At 45.5% G+C, this 13,319-nt stretch overlaps 1 protein-coding gene across 1 annotated transcript; it reads left to right on the top strand.

Moving 5' to 3' along the window:
• The first annotated feature begins 1,611 nt into the window (after positions 1-1,611).
• AKAP14 (A-kinase anchoring protein 14) lies at positions 1,612-13,152 on the top strand. Its single transcript, XM_065916878.1, has 6 exons — positions 1,612-1,724; positions 3,852-4,018; positions 4,103-4,194; positions 9,511-9,690; positions 12,159-12,211; positions 12,961-13,152. Exons 1-6 carry the CDS (start codon positions 1,612-1,614, stop codon positions 13,088-13,090), a joined length of 735 nt encoding a protein of 244 aa, XP_065772950.1. The 3' UTR covers positions 13,091-13,152.
• Positions 13,153-13,319: the final 167 nt, after the last annotated feature.

The following is a 13,319-nucleotide window of genomic DNA, read 5'->3' as shown; positions in this document are numbered from 1 at the left end:
GCTGAGGCACTAGAAGGTTCATGGCAGTTGGTCTGATGGGCTGTATGGGAGTCAGATCAACAAACAGAACCCAGGCCAGTCCTCATCATCCAGTGTTTTCATAGCTCAGGAGCCTCTGTGCTCCCCAAGGGCAGTGTCCACACGAGCCCTCCTCCTGCCTTGGCTCTGATGTACCAAGCACTGTTCTCAGCCTTTTCTGTAAAACTGTGATTTGATCCTCATTAAGAGGATTCTGCAGGCACTGTCATCCCCATTTTATAGACAAACTAAGAAATGTTAAGTAAATTGTTCCTGGGTATGTGCTGATAACCATTACAATATAAGCTCATCCTAGATTCATAAAAGACATCTTTGAAAATAATCGGGCACACAAGGGAGATCCTAACCTCAGAAGTTGGGAATAAATAAGTGAAAGCTCAGTCAATGAAGGTGGACAGCTCTGGGTTTGAGTTTTAGCCAACTTATGTAATACACTCTGTGCCCCTGCTCAACTGTAATGAAAACACCAACACCTACCTCTTGGGGCTATTGTGATGTAGCACTTCCCAGTGACTGGCACACAATAAGGACTCCCAGTATGTAACAGCTGCGAGGCTCACTACTCCTGCACAGCCCTGCAAGTCCACCTGCTGGGGGGAAGCTAGCGTGGACAGGACAGCCTAGTCCTGATCCACAGCTCAGACTGCTGCTGTGACCCTACTAGCCGCCCTCTCACTAACAGAAGAAGTCAATCATTTGGGCTTTGGTTCCTATTGGCTGAAATTGGTGTTGCCCTGGTAGCAGGTGTAAACATTCCAGCCAGGAAGCCTGGGGAAAAGCTGCCCAGCGACTCTTTCTGTGGCTTTCCAGACCGCTGCTGTTTCACACGAGGATCCAGGATAAAATGATCCGGTCACAGAGGTATTGAGGGTTATGAAGGATGGGAGGGCTCTGCAAAAGGGGCCTAAACTCTTTTTCCCCATTTGTCACTCACACCTCAAACTTGACCCCGGCCCTTCATACCCATTCTGCCTTCTGGCCTCACATTAGGAAGGGGAGGAGGAGAAAGAGCTAGGTGAGGCTGGTGGGAGGGAGGCTTTGGGTCTGTGGTCCACAGGCATGTGAGGATAAGATGGGAACTGCCTCCTGAGGCCTGTTCCCCACTGGAGCACAGGGCTCCTGGGGTCCTTCTATAGACAAGGCCCCAACTAATTTGCTGGGTTTGAAGGGCACAGATTTGGCTTCCAGTCAATTCATCAAGAGGCAATTTACTGAAAGTCAAGTCACCGAATGACCATGTAGCCAAATGGGCTGTTTTCTGAAGGATCATGTTGCTGGATGGGGTTTATGACAAACTGCTTTGGCCAAACTGGCATGGGCCTCAGGGTGGGAGAGCCAGTTCTCGAGGGCTAAGGGCCTCCAGACACCCTTACCCCGACCCTTCAGTCCCTCCTCACTCTGGGATGGGCTGCCTGGGAAGATTCCATTTTCCCCCAAAGGATGACCCTGTCCACCCCTCCACTGCAGCCAGGGGAGCTGGATTGCCTAGTACAGCACCCACCACAGCCTGGGACCAGTGATGATGTCCAGAAAGGGAACAAAGGATGACCTTCTTGAAAGAGGCTCACAGCGATGAGGTCATCACTCATTGTGAAGCGTGGAGGGGAGGGAGGAGGGCAGGGTGGAGGAGAGGCGGACTGTGGAGCTGGATGGCCTGATGTGAGGTTGGCTTCCTGGTTCATGTGGTAACTAGAGTCCCTCTTTTTATGACTCAGGGCCCCAGTGGGGAAACTGCTGGCACACAGAAAGTCAGAGAGAAGGGTTAAGTAAAGGGAATATTTACAAAGGTATGGGCAGAGGGTAGGGAAAGGAGGGTGAGGACGGCTCCTTGGGGCTGGTAACAGTGGGGCCATGACGTTGAGGGGAGACGATGGTTACCCTCACTAGACTGAGAAGTGAGCGAGCTGCCTTGGGACTGGTGGCCACCTCCTCAGGCAGCCAGTCAGGGGTGACCCGGGAGGCAGAGAGCCCCGGGGGAATACCTGCCTGGAGCTCACTTTCCTTTCAGCCTGATTTCCCCACTGTGTGGCACCTCCTGGAAGCCAGAGGGCACAGGACAGCCCACTGTTACAGTCCCGGCAGGTCAGTGTTCCTGGCTGGAGAGCAGGGGAGGTGGGGAAAGTGGGCCTGGAAGGCACAAGATAGATGTCCAGCCATGATCTCACAGCCGTGCTGAGAGCCAAATGGAATGAGGCACATTAAACCCCCCAAATTGGGAGTTGCTATTTATAGAGAAATAAATAGCTCCCTTAGGAGCGAGAGAGCCACTTTCAGGCAGCACTGGCAAAGCAGGGATTGCCTGCAGGGGGTTTATAGCTATGCTAGAAGTGAGTGCACCTCAGTGAGGAGACTTCAGCACAGCAGGGAAAGAAAGACTCCAAGACTCAAGGGGAAAAATGGAAAGTGTGCGAAGACTTCTAGGTCTGTGATGAACCCTTTACAGTCCTGATAACTAATTTCCACAATCTGGACAAGTGTTAAACACACTTGGAAAAATTTAATTATCTCTTACAAACATCTTGGACTTCCCTGGTGGCTCAAACGGTGAAGAATCTGTTTACAGTGCATGAGACGTGGCTTCGATCCCTGGGTCAGGAAGATCCCATGGAGAAGGGAATGGCAACCCACTCCAGTATTCTTGCCTGGAGAATTCCATGGACAGAGGAGCCTGGTGGGCTACAGTCCATGGGGTCTCAAAGAGTCAGACACGACTAAGTGACTAACACACACAAACATCTTAATAAAATAGGAGCAGACAAATATTTTCTTAACAAATTTCAAGCTTTGAGCCAGCATCATACTTACTGGTGCCACACCAAAAAGCACACCCCTTGAAGCCTGAAGCAAAAGAAGCCACTGTCTCATTTCCTTTCCATTTTTCTGGAAGTGTTACCCAAAGCTAACACTTATATATTGCAGGGGAAGAGATGGCAAAAGAAAAGATAGTTTCTGACAGATAATTGCATATCTGGAAAATCCAAGAGGAAAAAAACTGAAAAGCAAACCCCTCCTCTACTGTACTGCCTCTAATCCTTTTAATTCACTTTATCTTCACAGAGCCACATGCCCTCAGTAGCCTAAAGCAAGGTTTGAAGTTGTTGTTGTTTTATAATTTTATTTATTTTTGGCTGTGCTGGGTCTTCGTTGCTGCACAGGCTTTCTCTAGTTGCTACAAGTGGGGGCTCTTCTTTGTTGTACTGCACGGGCTTCTCACTGTGGTGGCTTCTCTTGTTGCAGAGCACAGGCTCTAGGGCCTTCGGTAGTTGCAGCACATGGGCTCAGTAGTTGTGGCTCCTGGACTCTAGGTCACAGGCTCGATAGTTGTGGCACAGGAGCTTAGTTGCTCTGCAGCATGTTGGATCGTCCCAGATCAGGGATCGAACCTGCATCTCCTGCATTGGCAGGCGGATTCTTTACCACTGAGCCACCAGGGAAACCTGGGGGTTGAAGTTCTAATAAAGACTCAACTAGAAATCAATACTGTTAGAACTATAAGGAAGTTAGGAATCATTTGGCTACACCTTCCTTGACTTAAGTCTTCATGGTTATGAGAATCAGAAAATCCTTGGTTTCCAGGAATAGTGGATCTCAGCATCCAGGCACAGAAGGTAAACAGCGAGACCCCTCCTACCCTAACACCTAATACCCTCCCTAGAGGCAACAACTGTTTCCTGTGTCTTGTGATTCTTCAATAGATAGTCTGTACTTAAGATGAGTTTATACAGGCATGTGCACACGCGCGCACGCACACACACACACACACACACACACACACACACACACAAAGTAACTTCTTGAGTTTCTTTTTCCAGTGAAAAGAAAATGAATGTGACCAAAAAAGTCAAGTTTGAGAATGAAGTAAATGAGGATAAAGGTTCCACAAGCCAGGCAATGGCCAAAGAAGACCCTCAAGACATAACAGAAATAGCTCTAACTTTAGCCAAGGATGCCATCACTGCTGCTGTCAAGTCTATAGAAGGTAGTAAACCTGTCTGGGTGCCTATGGTCTCATTAGGTAGTGCTCCACTAGGAGGTAACTAATACATTCATACTCTGTTTGCAGAAGCTGAAAACCCCGTCAGAAATATCGACTGGATCACCCACGGTGAATTCACAGAAGAAAAGGGCCGTAAGCAAGTTGAGGAGTTTGTTTTGGTAAGTCCTTTGGCCACTCCAGCTTTGCACACAAGGGCGAAGAATGACAAAAAGACTCCTCTTTGATGAAAAGTTGGAAGTCCTGCTAGAAAGCCTAAGTGATGATACCACAGGCAACTTCAATAAATAAAAACTGTCTCATCTGGATTTCAAAATCAAGATGGGATAGTCTCTGAAGGTGAACAGCACAATCGTATTTCCCAGTGTTTGTATTGTCTTCACCGTACACTTCCCTAAGAAATTCAGATATTCTCAGCTAAGCAATTTCCCCATGCCACTACCCTAAATGGGGGCCTAATGGCCTAAGAAGGAATTGTTGTTTAGTTGTTAAGTTGTGTCTGATTTGTGTGACCCTGTGGACTGTGGCCCACCAGGTTCCTCTGCCCATGGGATCTCCCAGGCAAGATTATGGGAATGGGTTGCCATTCCCTTCTCCAGGGGATCTTCCCAACCCAGGGATCGAACCTGCATCTCCTGCATTGGCAGGCAGATTCTTTATCACTGAGCCACTGGGGAAGCCTTTCTAAGGAGGGAGATGCCTCTCTAAAAACAGGGGTTCTGTAGTCCCAGCTCTAGAGTTCTCACGTTAACAGAGGGGATGGAGAGAGATCACAGTGTTTTGACTTAGCTCTGGAATGTGTTCACTGTACAGTTAGATGCACATGCTCCTAACTCCTTTTCTTTTTCCTCCTGGTCCTGGCTCTGACCTATTTGTGGGGCTTATCCTGGCAGCTCTGGGAAGAAGGCCCTGGGTTGCTTTGCGTACTGGCGGGGTGGAGGAAGAAGACTGGTCTGAAACCCCCACTCGCTCTATTTTCTTGGAAGAGAAACCAGGTGAAACTGGTGGAGGCAAACTTCCGGAGCCTGGAAGAAGTGTCCAGCTGTCTCTGTTCCTCTGGTCAGTCCATCCAAGCCTTCTGGCCTAAGGGCACTTTCCCAGGCCCAGGAAGGCCCCAGTCAAGTGGGAAAGAGGAAAGGTCAGGGGTTTGGGACTCCACACCCTCCATTTGTGATCCAGTGGCACGACTGCTGTTGCCATTGCAAGGGGTACCAGGAACACAATGAAGACAAATGGTGCAAAGTTCTGGTTCCCCTTGGGCCTTCCCACTCGGAGAACATCTTCCATTTGGGTTTGGGCCAAAGGTTCTGCCTGCTGCACCCAGGGTTTATGAATCAGACTGAATGGGACAGAGAGCAAGCAGGAAAACGTGCCTCTGGAGATCCTACTGGTCCCGAGTAAAAGGCTAAAAGTCAGTCCTGCCTGGGCTACAGGGCCCCATGTGATCCGAGTCTCCATCCCCACCTCCTCCCAATTGACTGCTCAGACTCCATCACCTACCACCTTCTCCCTGGTCACCTTTCTCACTCAAGTTGTACTTGCAGTTGAACTGCCAGGCATGCTCCCACCTCAGGGTCTCTACACTTGTTGTTCCCTCTCCCCTGAGATCTACTCTCATGGGTCACGTTTTCCCTCTCTTCAGGTCTTTGTTAAGATGCCTTATGCTCACTGAGGCCTTTCCCGGCCACCTGATTTAAAATTGCACCTATTTCTCCTCTGACTTATTTCTTTTCCATCAGAACTCAGCTCTATCTAGGATATTAGATTTTATTTACCCTGTTGCCTTTATCTGCCATCAGAACACATGGTCCATGAGGGCAGAGATTTTTGTTCACTGTCATGTCCCCAGGCCTTAGAAAGGTCAGGTACATGGTAGTGAAAGTGAAAGTCGCTCAGTCGTGTCCGACTCTTTGTGAATTCTCCAGGCCAGAATACTGGAGTGGGTAGCCATTCCCTTCTTCAGGAGATCTTTCCAACCCAGGGATCGAACCCAGGTCTCCCACATTGCAAGCAGATGCTTTACCAGCTGAATCACCAGAGTAGCTGCTGTATAAATATGTGTTGAATATATGAACAGATTTATTCTCTGTGCCATTATTTCTTCACAGATGAAAAGCTAAGTCAAAGTATTTGTCTTACTCATTGGTAGGACTGTTGTGAGGACAGAGACAAATTAGAAAGTAGAAGGTGGTGGGGGGGACAGTAAAAAAAAGAAAAAAAAAGAAAGAAAGTAGAAGGTGATGGAAAAGCTAGCAGCTCTATGTAACTCCTGACATAAAACCACCATTTCCAGTCCTACTAATGCAGCAAGCCCTAGAAGTAAAGTCTACCATCTAAGTGTCAGGCACTTCTAATGGAAAGCTTTCTCAAGCTTACTGCAGATTTCTTAGAGTTCACCACACACCAGGGGATGGCAAATTAGGAGTTATTACCATTTACTGAGTGAGCACTGCAATGTGCCAAGCACCACTAAGCATTTCACATTCATTATCTCATTTAATCTTCACAAAAAACCTGGGTATGGGTACCTCAGTGTACCCATTTTACAGATGATGCAACTTGAGGGTCACAGAGGTTGGGCAATTTGTCCAAAGTCTTTCTGATTAATCAGCAAAATAAAGTTTTGACTGTAGGTCTATCTGATATACTTTTCTCACTGTAATAGGAAGAGTCCTTTTTGATGCCAAAAATAATACAGTTTACTATCAATGAAAAATGCAAATCCAAAAGATTTTAAGGTATTACAATGTGAATAAGAATGATTCAATCTGGTATCAGAAGGCTTGTGTGTCTGTGGGGAGGGAAAAATGGGTACACTTATACACTGCCAGTGGGCAGCACTGGTTTATTTTCTTCAGCAATGCAATGTGGTAACAAGGATACACAAAGCAGTTCTTTTAAAAAATTTTTTTAAATTTATTTTTATCTTTTGGCTACACTGCACGGCATGTGGGATCTTAGTCCTCTGACCAGGGATTGAACCCATGCCCCCAGCATTGGCAGCATGGAGTCTTAACCACTTGACCACCGAGAAGTCCCAAGAATACACAAAGAAGTTCTTTATACAAGAAAACCTGGAAAATCCCTCATGCCTATCACACACTTACAATATTTTCATAATAAAATTAAGATATCATTATTAAAAAAAAACTCAGTGAGCAAAAAGACACAAAGTAGAACATGAAAACCCCCTTCTATCCCTACAATATCCAGTTCTACTCCCTCAGATGTCACTTACCAGGGATAAGTTTTGTGCATATACTTCCAGGTGCCTGTTGATTTTGAGTGTCCAATAGTATGTTATTGTCTAAGCCATCCATGGCAGAATAGCACAATGAGATACTCTTTTCCTGGAAGTGAGTATATAAAGCAATGTTATGTAAAAATGACAAAACATGGGATAACACACACTCACAGCATAGAGATAAAAATGGGAAGAGACTGGCTTGATGGAGACAGCTGAATTTACTGTGTCTAAGCCTGCTTTAGAATATCCTAGAGCTGAGACATCTGATGGGGTGGAGAGAGCACTGAGCTGGCTGCCTGGGAGCCCAGGTCCTAGTTCCAGCTGTTTGGTTTGTCCTTTCCTATTTCTAGGTCCCGGGATCCTCATGTGCAAAGCAAGGGGCTCTGTTAGATGATCTTTAGGGACTACTCCAATGCTACAGAGCCTATGACTGTGTGACAGATTATTTTTTTAAATATTTTGGCTGTGCGGAGAGGCATGTGGGATCTTAGTCCCTGACCAGGGATTGAACCCACACCCCCTGCATTAGAAGTACAGTCTTAACCACTGGACCATCAGAGAAGTCTCTGTGACAGATTAAACATTAGGCCTAAAAAAGTGTATCAAGTATAACACAGAAAGGTTGAAAATAAAAGGCATGGTCCAACGGTCCTCATAGGGTTGACTGTTGACTCCTTCATTCAAAGGAATAATGATCTGTGTAAGAACACACAGACCTGATCTCAAGAAATTTAGAGTCTTGATGTTCCTCTCTGGCCAACTCTAACAGCCAACTGGGTTTAAGTTTGAAATAAAATCAGCTGAGGCAGAAGACCAGCCTACAGTTTTTGTTTATTATTATTTTGTCTGCACTGGGTCTTTGTTGCAGCATGCGGGTTCTTCATGTGGCATGCAGTCACACAGGCTTTAGGTTCCTCAAAGCATGTGGCATCTTAGTTCCCCAATCAAGGATCAAACCCATGTCCCTTGCATTGGGAGATGGATTCTTAACCACTGGACCACCAAGGAAGTCCCAATATTTATTTTTTTTAAAGGAAGGCCTGAAGTCTTTTTACCATCTCCTCCCAAACTCTCTTCTGATATCACTGGGATTGTTAGAGAATCCTACTCCCGTCCTTCTGTGGACCTTCGTCTTAATTTAGGATCTTTTTCAATTTGGAAGCTTTCTGTGCCCCAACAGCCAGAGTAAGGGGGGTTTGTTGAACTTGATGAATATCTCCGGCTTTCAAGGCCTGGTACTGAGACTGAAGGGTGCAACACGACTTGTGTGGACCTGAGGTGTTATTAAGGTGCGTGCTTTGGAGGGGGAAGCTTCTCCAAGCCATCTGGATGATCCTGACCTACTCCTTTTCTGATCTTATTTTACTTACCACCTAGGGCTGCAATGAAGTGAGTCTGATTTTCCCAAACAGGTGATGAAATCAGCCTCACTTTCCTTTTATTTTTTTAAAAAGTCTTTATTAAATTTGTTACAATATTGTTTCTGTCTTATGTTTTGGGCCACAAGGCATGTAGGATCTTAGCTCCCCGACCAAGGATTGAAACTGCATCCCCCTGCATTGGAAGGTGAAGTCTTAACCCACTGGACCACCAGGGAAGTCCCAGCCTCATTACTTCCTAGTCACACATTTAGGTCTCCTGGAGTGAGCAGAACACATGTTCTAAGCACTTTCTAATTACTGGCCAATTAACCAAACTTGCCTTCCAAGTAAGGGTCCGGAAGGAGGTCACTGTGGACATGCATGCAGTGTGTATCTACACACACCCGAGTGTGCGCCCCTGCACTCCAAAATCCAATCTCAAGCAATGTCTGCACTGTTAGCTTATTTCCCATTTTAGCTCCACCTTTTCTCTCCTCTACCCTTGGAGATAAGTGAGAGTTGACTATAGTTTGAACTTCAGTCTAAAAGGTTAGAAATGGATTCCAGAAGTGGGGCTATAATCCCTACTGTTGTGTGCTGCCTTCATCACAGGGGTCCCCAACCTGTGGGCTACAGACCGGTAGGTACTCCAGTCAGATCAGTGGCGGCATTAGATTAGGAATAAAAGTGCCCAATAAATGTAATGCACTTGAATCAGCCCCAAACCATCCCCCCCACCCTGGCCGTGGAAAAACTGTCTTTCACAAAACTGGTCCCTAGTGCCAAAAAGGGTGGGGTGCACTGAGAGGACTTGAACAGAAGTCTGCTTTTCTTCCTCTGTGTGCTTTTTCTTCTCTCCTGTGAAATAGAATTGGGAGTATCAAGGCCGCTGGGAGCACTACACAGAGTTTTTAAGGAAGGAAGATGTGCTTCACAGCTTCTACTACATCTACTGTGTACGTTGGAGCATCCCAACTGCTCGGAGACCCATAGCCCAAATCACTGCCAGTGTGTACTTCACCATCAAGGTCAACAAAAACAAACCTCCGGTAAGCGCTTCCTTGGCTGCCCTGTTCCCTTCAGTGAGACTTCGATGAGAAGAGACTTCGCATGTCAAGGCCATTGATGGCCCCTTCCTTGTGAAACTGAACAGTCATATTTCTGTCTTCAATCTGGTTGAGCCCATCTATAGCACTTGCCATCACTGATCACGCCCTCCTCTGTGAAATGTTCCGTTTGGCTTCTACAACAACATTCTCTCCTGGTTTTCCTCTTGCCTCATTGACCAATTTTTACTCTACTGGTTCTCTGGTCTCTTCTCTCACTGACCACTTCATGTTTGCATGTTCCAAAACTCGGCCTTTGGATATCTTCTCTATCCTCATTTCTTGCACAATCTTAGCCAGTCTCCTAGCTTTAAATGCTACCTCTAGCTTATTTTTAAAAAAAAAATTTATTTTTTCTACATTGGGTCTTTGTTGCTATGTGTGAGCTTTCTCTAGCTGCGGTGAGCAGGGGCTACTCTTCATTGTGGTGTGCAGGCTTCTCATTGCGGAGCACAGGCCTAGGGTGCATGGGCTTAGTTGCTCTGCAGTATGTGTAATCTTCCCAGACCAGGGATCGAACCTATGTCCCCTGCATTGGCAGGAGGATTCTCAACCACTAGGCCACCAGGGAAGTTCCACCTCTAGCTTATGATTCCCAAATTTCTGTCTCCAGCCCAGACTTCTGTCACTTGGATATTTAAACATCTCCCTTACTGTATCCAAAGCTGAACTTCTGATTCTCCTTGCAAAGTCTGACCTACCTATGCCTTCCTAATCTCAGCTGATGGCCAAAATCCTTGTCATCTTCCTTGACTCTTCTTTTTCAGTCACATCCATTAGAAAATCCTGTTGGCCCTACCTTCAAAATAGGCGCTCAATCCAAGCCTCTCTTCCCACTGTACCTCTACCATCTTGGGCCAAGACACCATCATCCCTCACCAAAGTTATTTCAATAGCCTTCTAGCCAGTCTTTCTGCTTCCACCTTTACCTGCATCCTGTCTCTTTTCAGCCAGCCATAGGAAGTCTTGGAAAAATGAAGTTATGTCACACCTCCAATGTTCCAACATGCTTCTCCAGCTTCAAAATGCATGTGAATTACTCAGGGATCTTGTTAAAAGGAAAATTCAAATTCAGCAAGTCTGAGCTTCTGCATTACTAAGAAGCTCCCAGGAGCTGCTGATGCTGCAGATCCACAGACGACACTCTGAGTAGTGAGGGCCTACAGGCCTTGTGTGATCTGGTCCCTTGTTATTTCTGCTTTCCCATTACCCCTGCCCCTTCACTTAACTCTGCTCCAGCCACTCTGATTTTGCTACTCCTCAAATAAGCCAGGTAGAGTCCCACCTCAGGGTTTCCGTACTTGCTGTTCCCTCTGACTGGAACCCTCCTTCCCTCCCTAATACTTTACCATCTTCTGATCATCTATTTAATTTCTTACCTTGTTATACTCTGCACCCCCACCAGAATGTAAGCTCCGTGAAGGCAGGGATTTTGGTGCTGCTGTAAAACAAGACCTGGCAAATAGTTGGCACTGAATATTTGAAGGAATGACTGCTTGTCACCACTAGGTTGACTGTGAATATGAAATATGTTGACAGCTGCTGTGAAAGGAGTCCAAATGACACCCATGAATCCAGGGTTAGGATCCTTAGAACCAGGGTGGTACTAACCATGATGCCTGGAATACAGGAGACAGAAAAGTGTTACTTCCCCTTTGCCTTCATCCTTTCCCAAGCTATTTGAGGCTCTCCTGACTCTAAGGCTTTATAGATAGCCACACCATAGTGAGCCAACCATGTCCTATATTTATCCTATCCTAGTACAAACTCACCTATTTGGAGAGTTTGGAACCTGGAGTGATCTAAAGAGGTAGACTATAAGGAGTTCTCATTTCTCCTGGTCATACAGTCCACCATCAGCTATCTTGCTAGCTGGTAAGCTCTAACATTGGAAAGGGAGGCTGCTGGAGGTAAACGAGACCACACAGAGAGAGGACTTGGGAGCCAGGCTCTTGCTCAGAATTCCAAGTATAATTTTGGAGGGGACACTGGATGGAGGTCACTGAGACAGAATTATAACTGTAAAAGACATTTTTTAAATGTTTCTGTACCGTGTTCATCTATATGGTTTCATTCTTAGGCTGTCCCTACAAGGTAAGTTGGTGCTGTTGGCTGAGTAAACTGGACCATGTAAAGAAGGCACATGAATTCCTCATGCTCCTAGTAATGAGAGCACAGCCTCCCCTGACTTGTTTTCAATTTTATGGAGACTCTTAAGGTATTTATTCCCTAAAAGATCTTTTGGGGGAACACAGGTTTGAAGTGACAAAGAACTACCACCCACAGATCTCCAATTCACAGGGAAGATGAATTCTAGAAATTAAAGAGTGTATTTATGGATACATGTAGCAATGGAAAGAATCATGAGTTGGTATGACTGGTCTTGGCTGACAGTTGTCTTTTTCTCTTAGGACGCACCCATTGATGTCTCTTATGTCTTTGAGGGCCATTCATTAGTTCACAGGTAAAGAAAATTTAGAGATTTTAAAAGGGTAGTAGGACAAGGTCATCACACTCCAAGAAGCCAGTGGGCCTGTTTTGTTGTTGCTGTTGTTTAGTTGCTACATTGTGTCTCACTCTTTTGCAACCCCATGGAGTGTAGCCCTCCAGACTCCTCTGTCCTTGGGATTTCCCAGGCAAGAATACTGGGAAATCTTTCTCCAGGGATCTTCCCAACCCAGGGGTTGAACCTGAGTCTCCTGCATTTCAGGCAGATTCTTTACCACTGAGCCACCTTGGGAAGCCCTCAATGACAGATAATTTATGTAATGGTCACTTTTCTTCTTTGGACCACCTACTCCATTAAGATGGGCTGAAAGTAAGATTCTGCTTTTGTTCTAGAAAATGGATTTTATCTATAATGTCTTGCTTTTCAGTGACTAGCAACTTGAGGTTAGTTGCTGGAGTAGGGTGGGGCCAAAGTAGGTCCTATCTATTGTTTCAATGGGAACTTCACAATCACATGGAACTCACTCATAAATAATATTCAATAACTCCTTTTATTTGCACAGCAGCTCTCTTACAGAATCTTTACATATAAACTCACCCTTTTATTGACTGGGCCTAAGGAATGGAGACAATCTGTCCCCACCCCCAAAAGGCATTTTGCTCACTAGGAATATAACAGAGTAAACAGGGAATCAATGGATCCCTGGCTCAGTGTTTTGTTTCCCTTTAAAAGCTTTTGTTGTGTTTGTTTCTCTTCCTCTGCAGACCAGGAATGATTCGCTTTCGAGAAAAATGGCTAAGGGACATTATTGAGGCCAAATATGTTTTAGTAAATCCAAATATCTTCCAATTCAACAGTATTGGAGTCTTCCAGAATATTTTAGGAGATTTCTAATCAGAGCATATTAAAAATATGATACTGTACATCAAACCACAGAATATTTATTGAATAATAAATTTGTGGCACACAATCTAGCTGCATTGTTTTTCTTTGCATTCATTTTCCAGTTGGCAACTTCCATTACATTAGCAGAGTAACCACTAAGTTGTCTTCTATTTTCTAAAAGGTTTTTCCCATCACTATCTGTATCTCTAAGTCTTACAGATACAAAAGTTGAGTTTAG

Source organism: Muntiacus reevesi, chromosome X (assembly GCF_963930625.1).
Source record: "Muntiacus reevesi chromosome X, mMunRee1.1, whole genome shotgun sequence".
Taxonomy (NCBI): domain Eukaryota; kingdom Metazoa; phylum Chordata; class Mammalia; order Artiodactyla; family Cervidae; genus Muntiacus; species Muntiacus reevesi.
The sequence above is the reverse complement of the archived record's forward strand: the minus strand, read 5'-3'. Positions and strand labels throughout refer to the sequence as shown.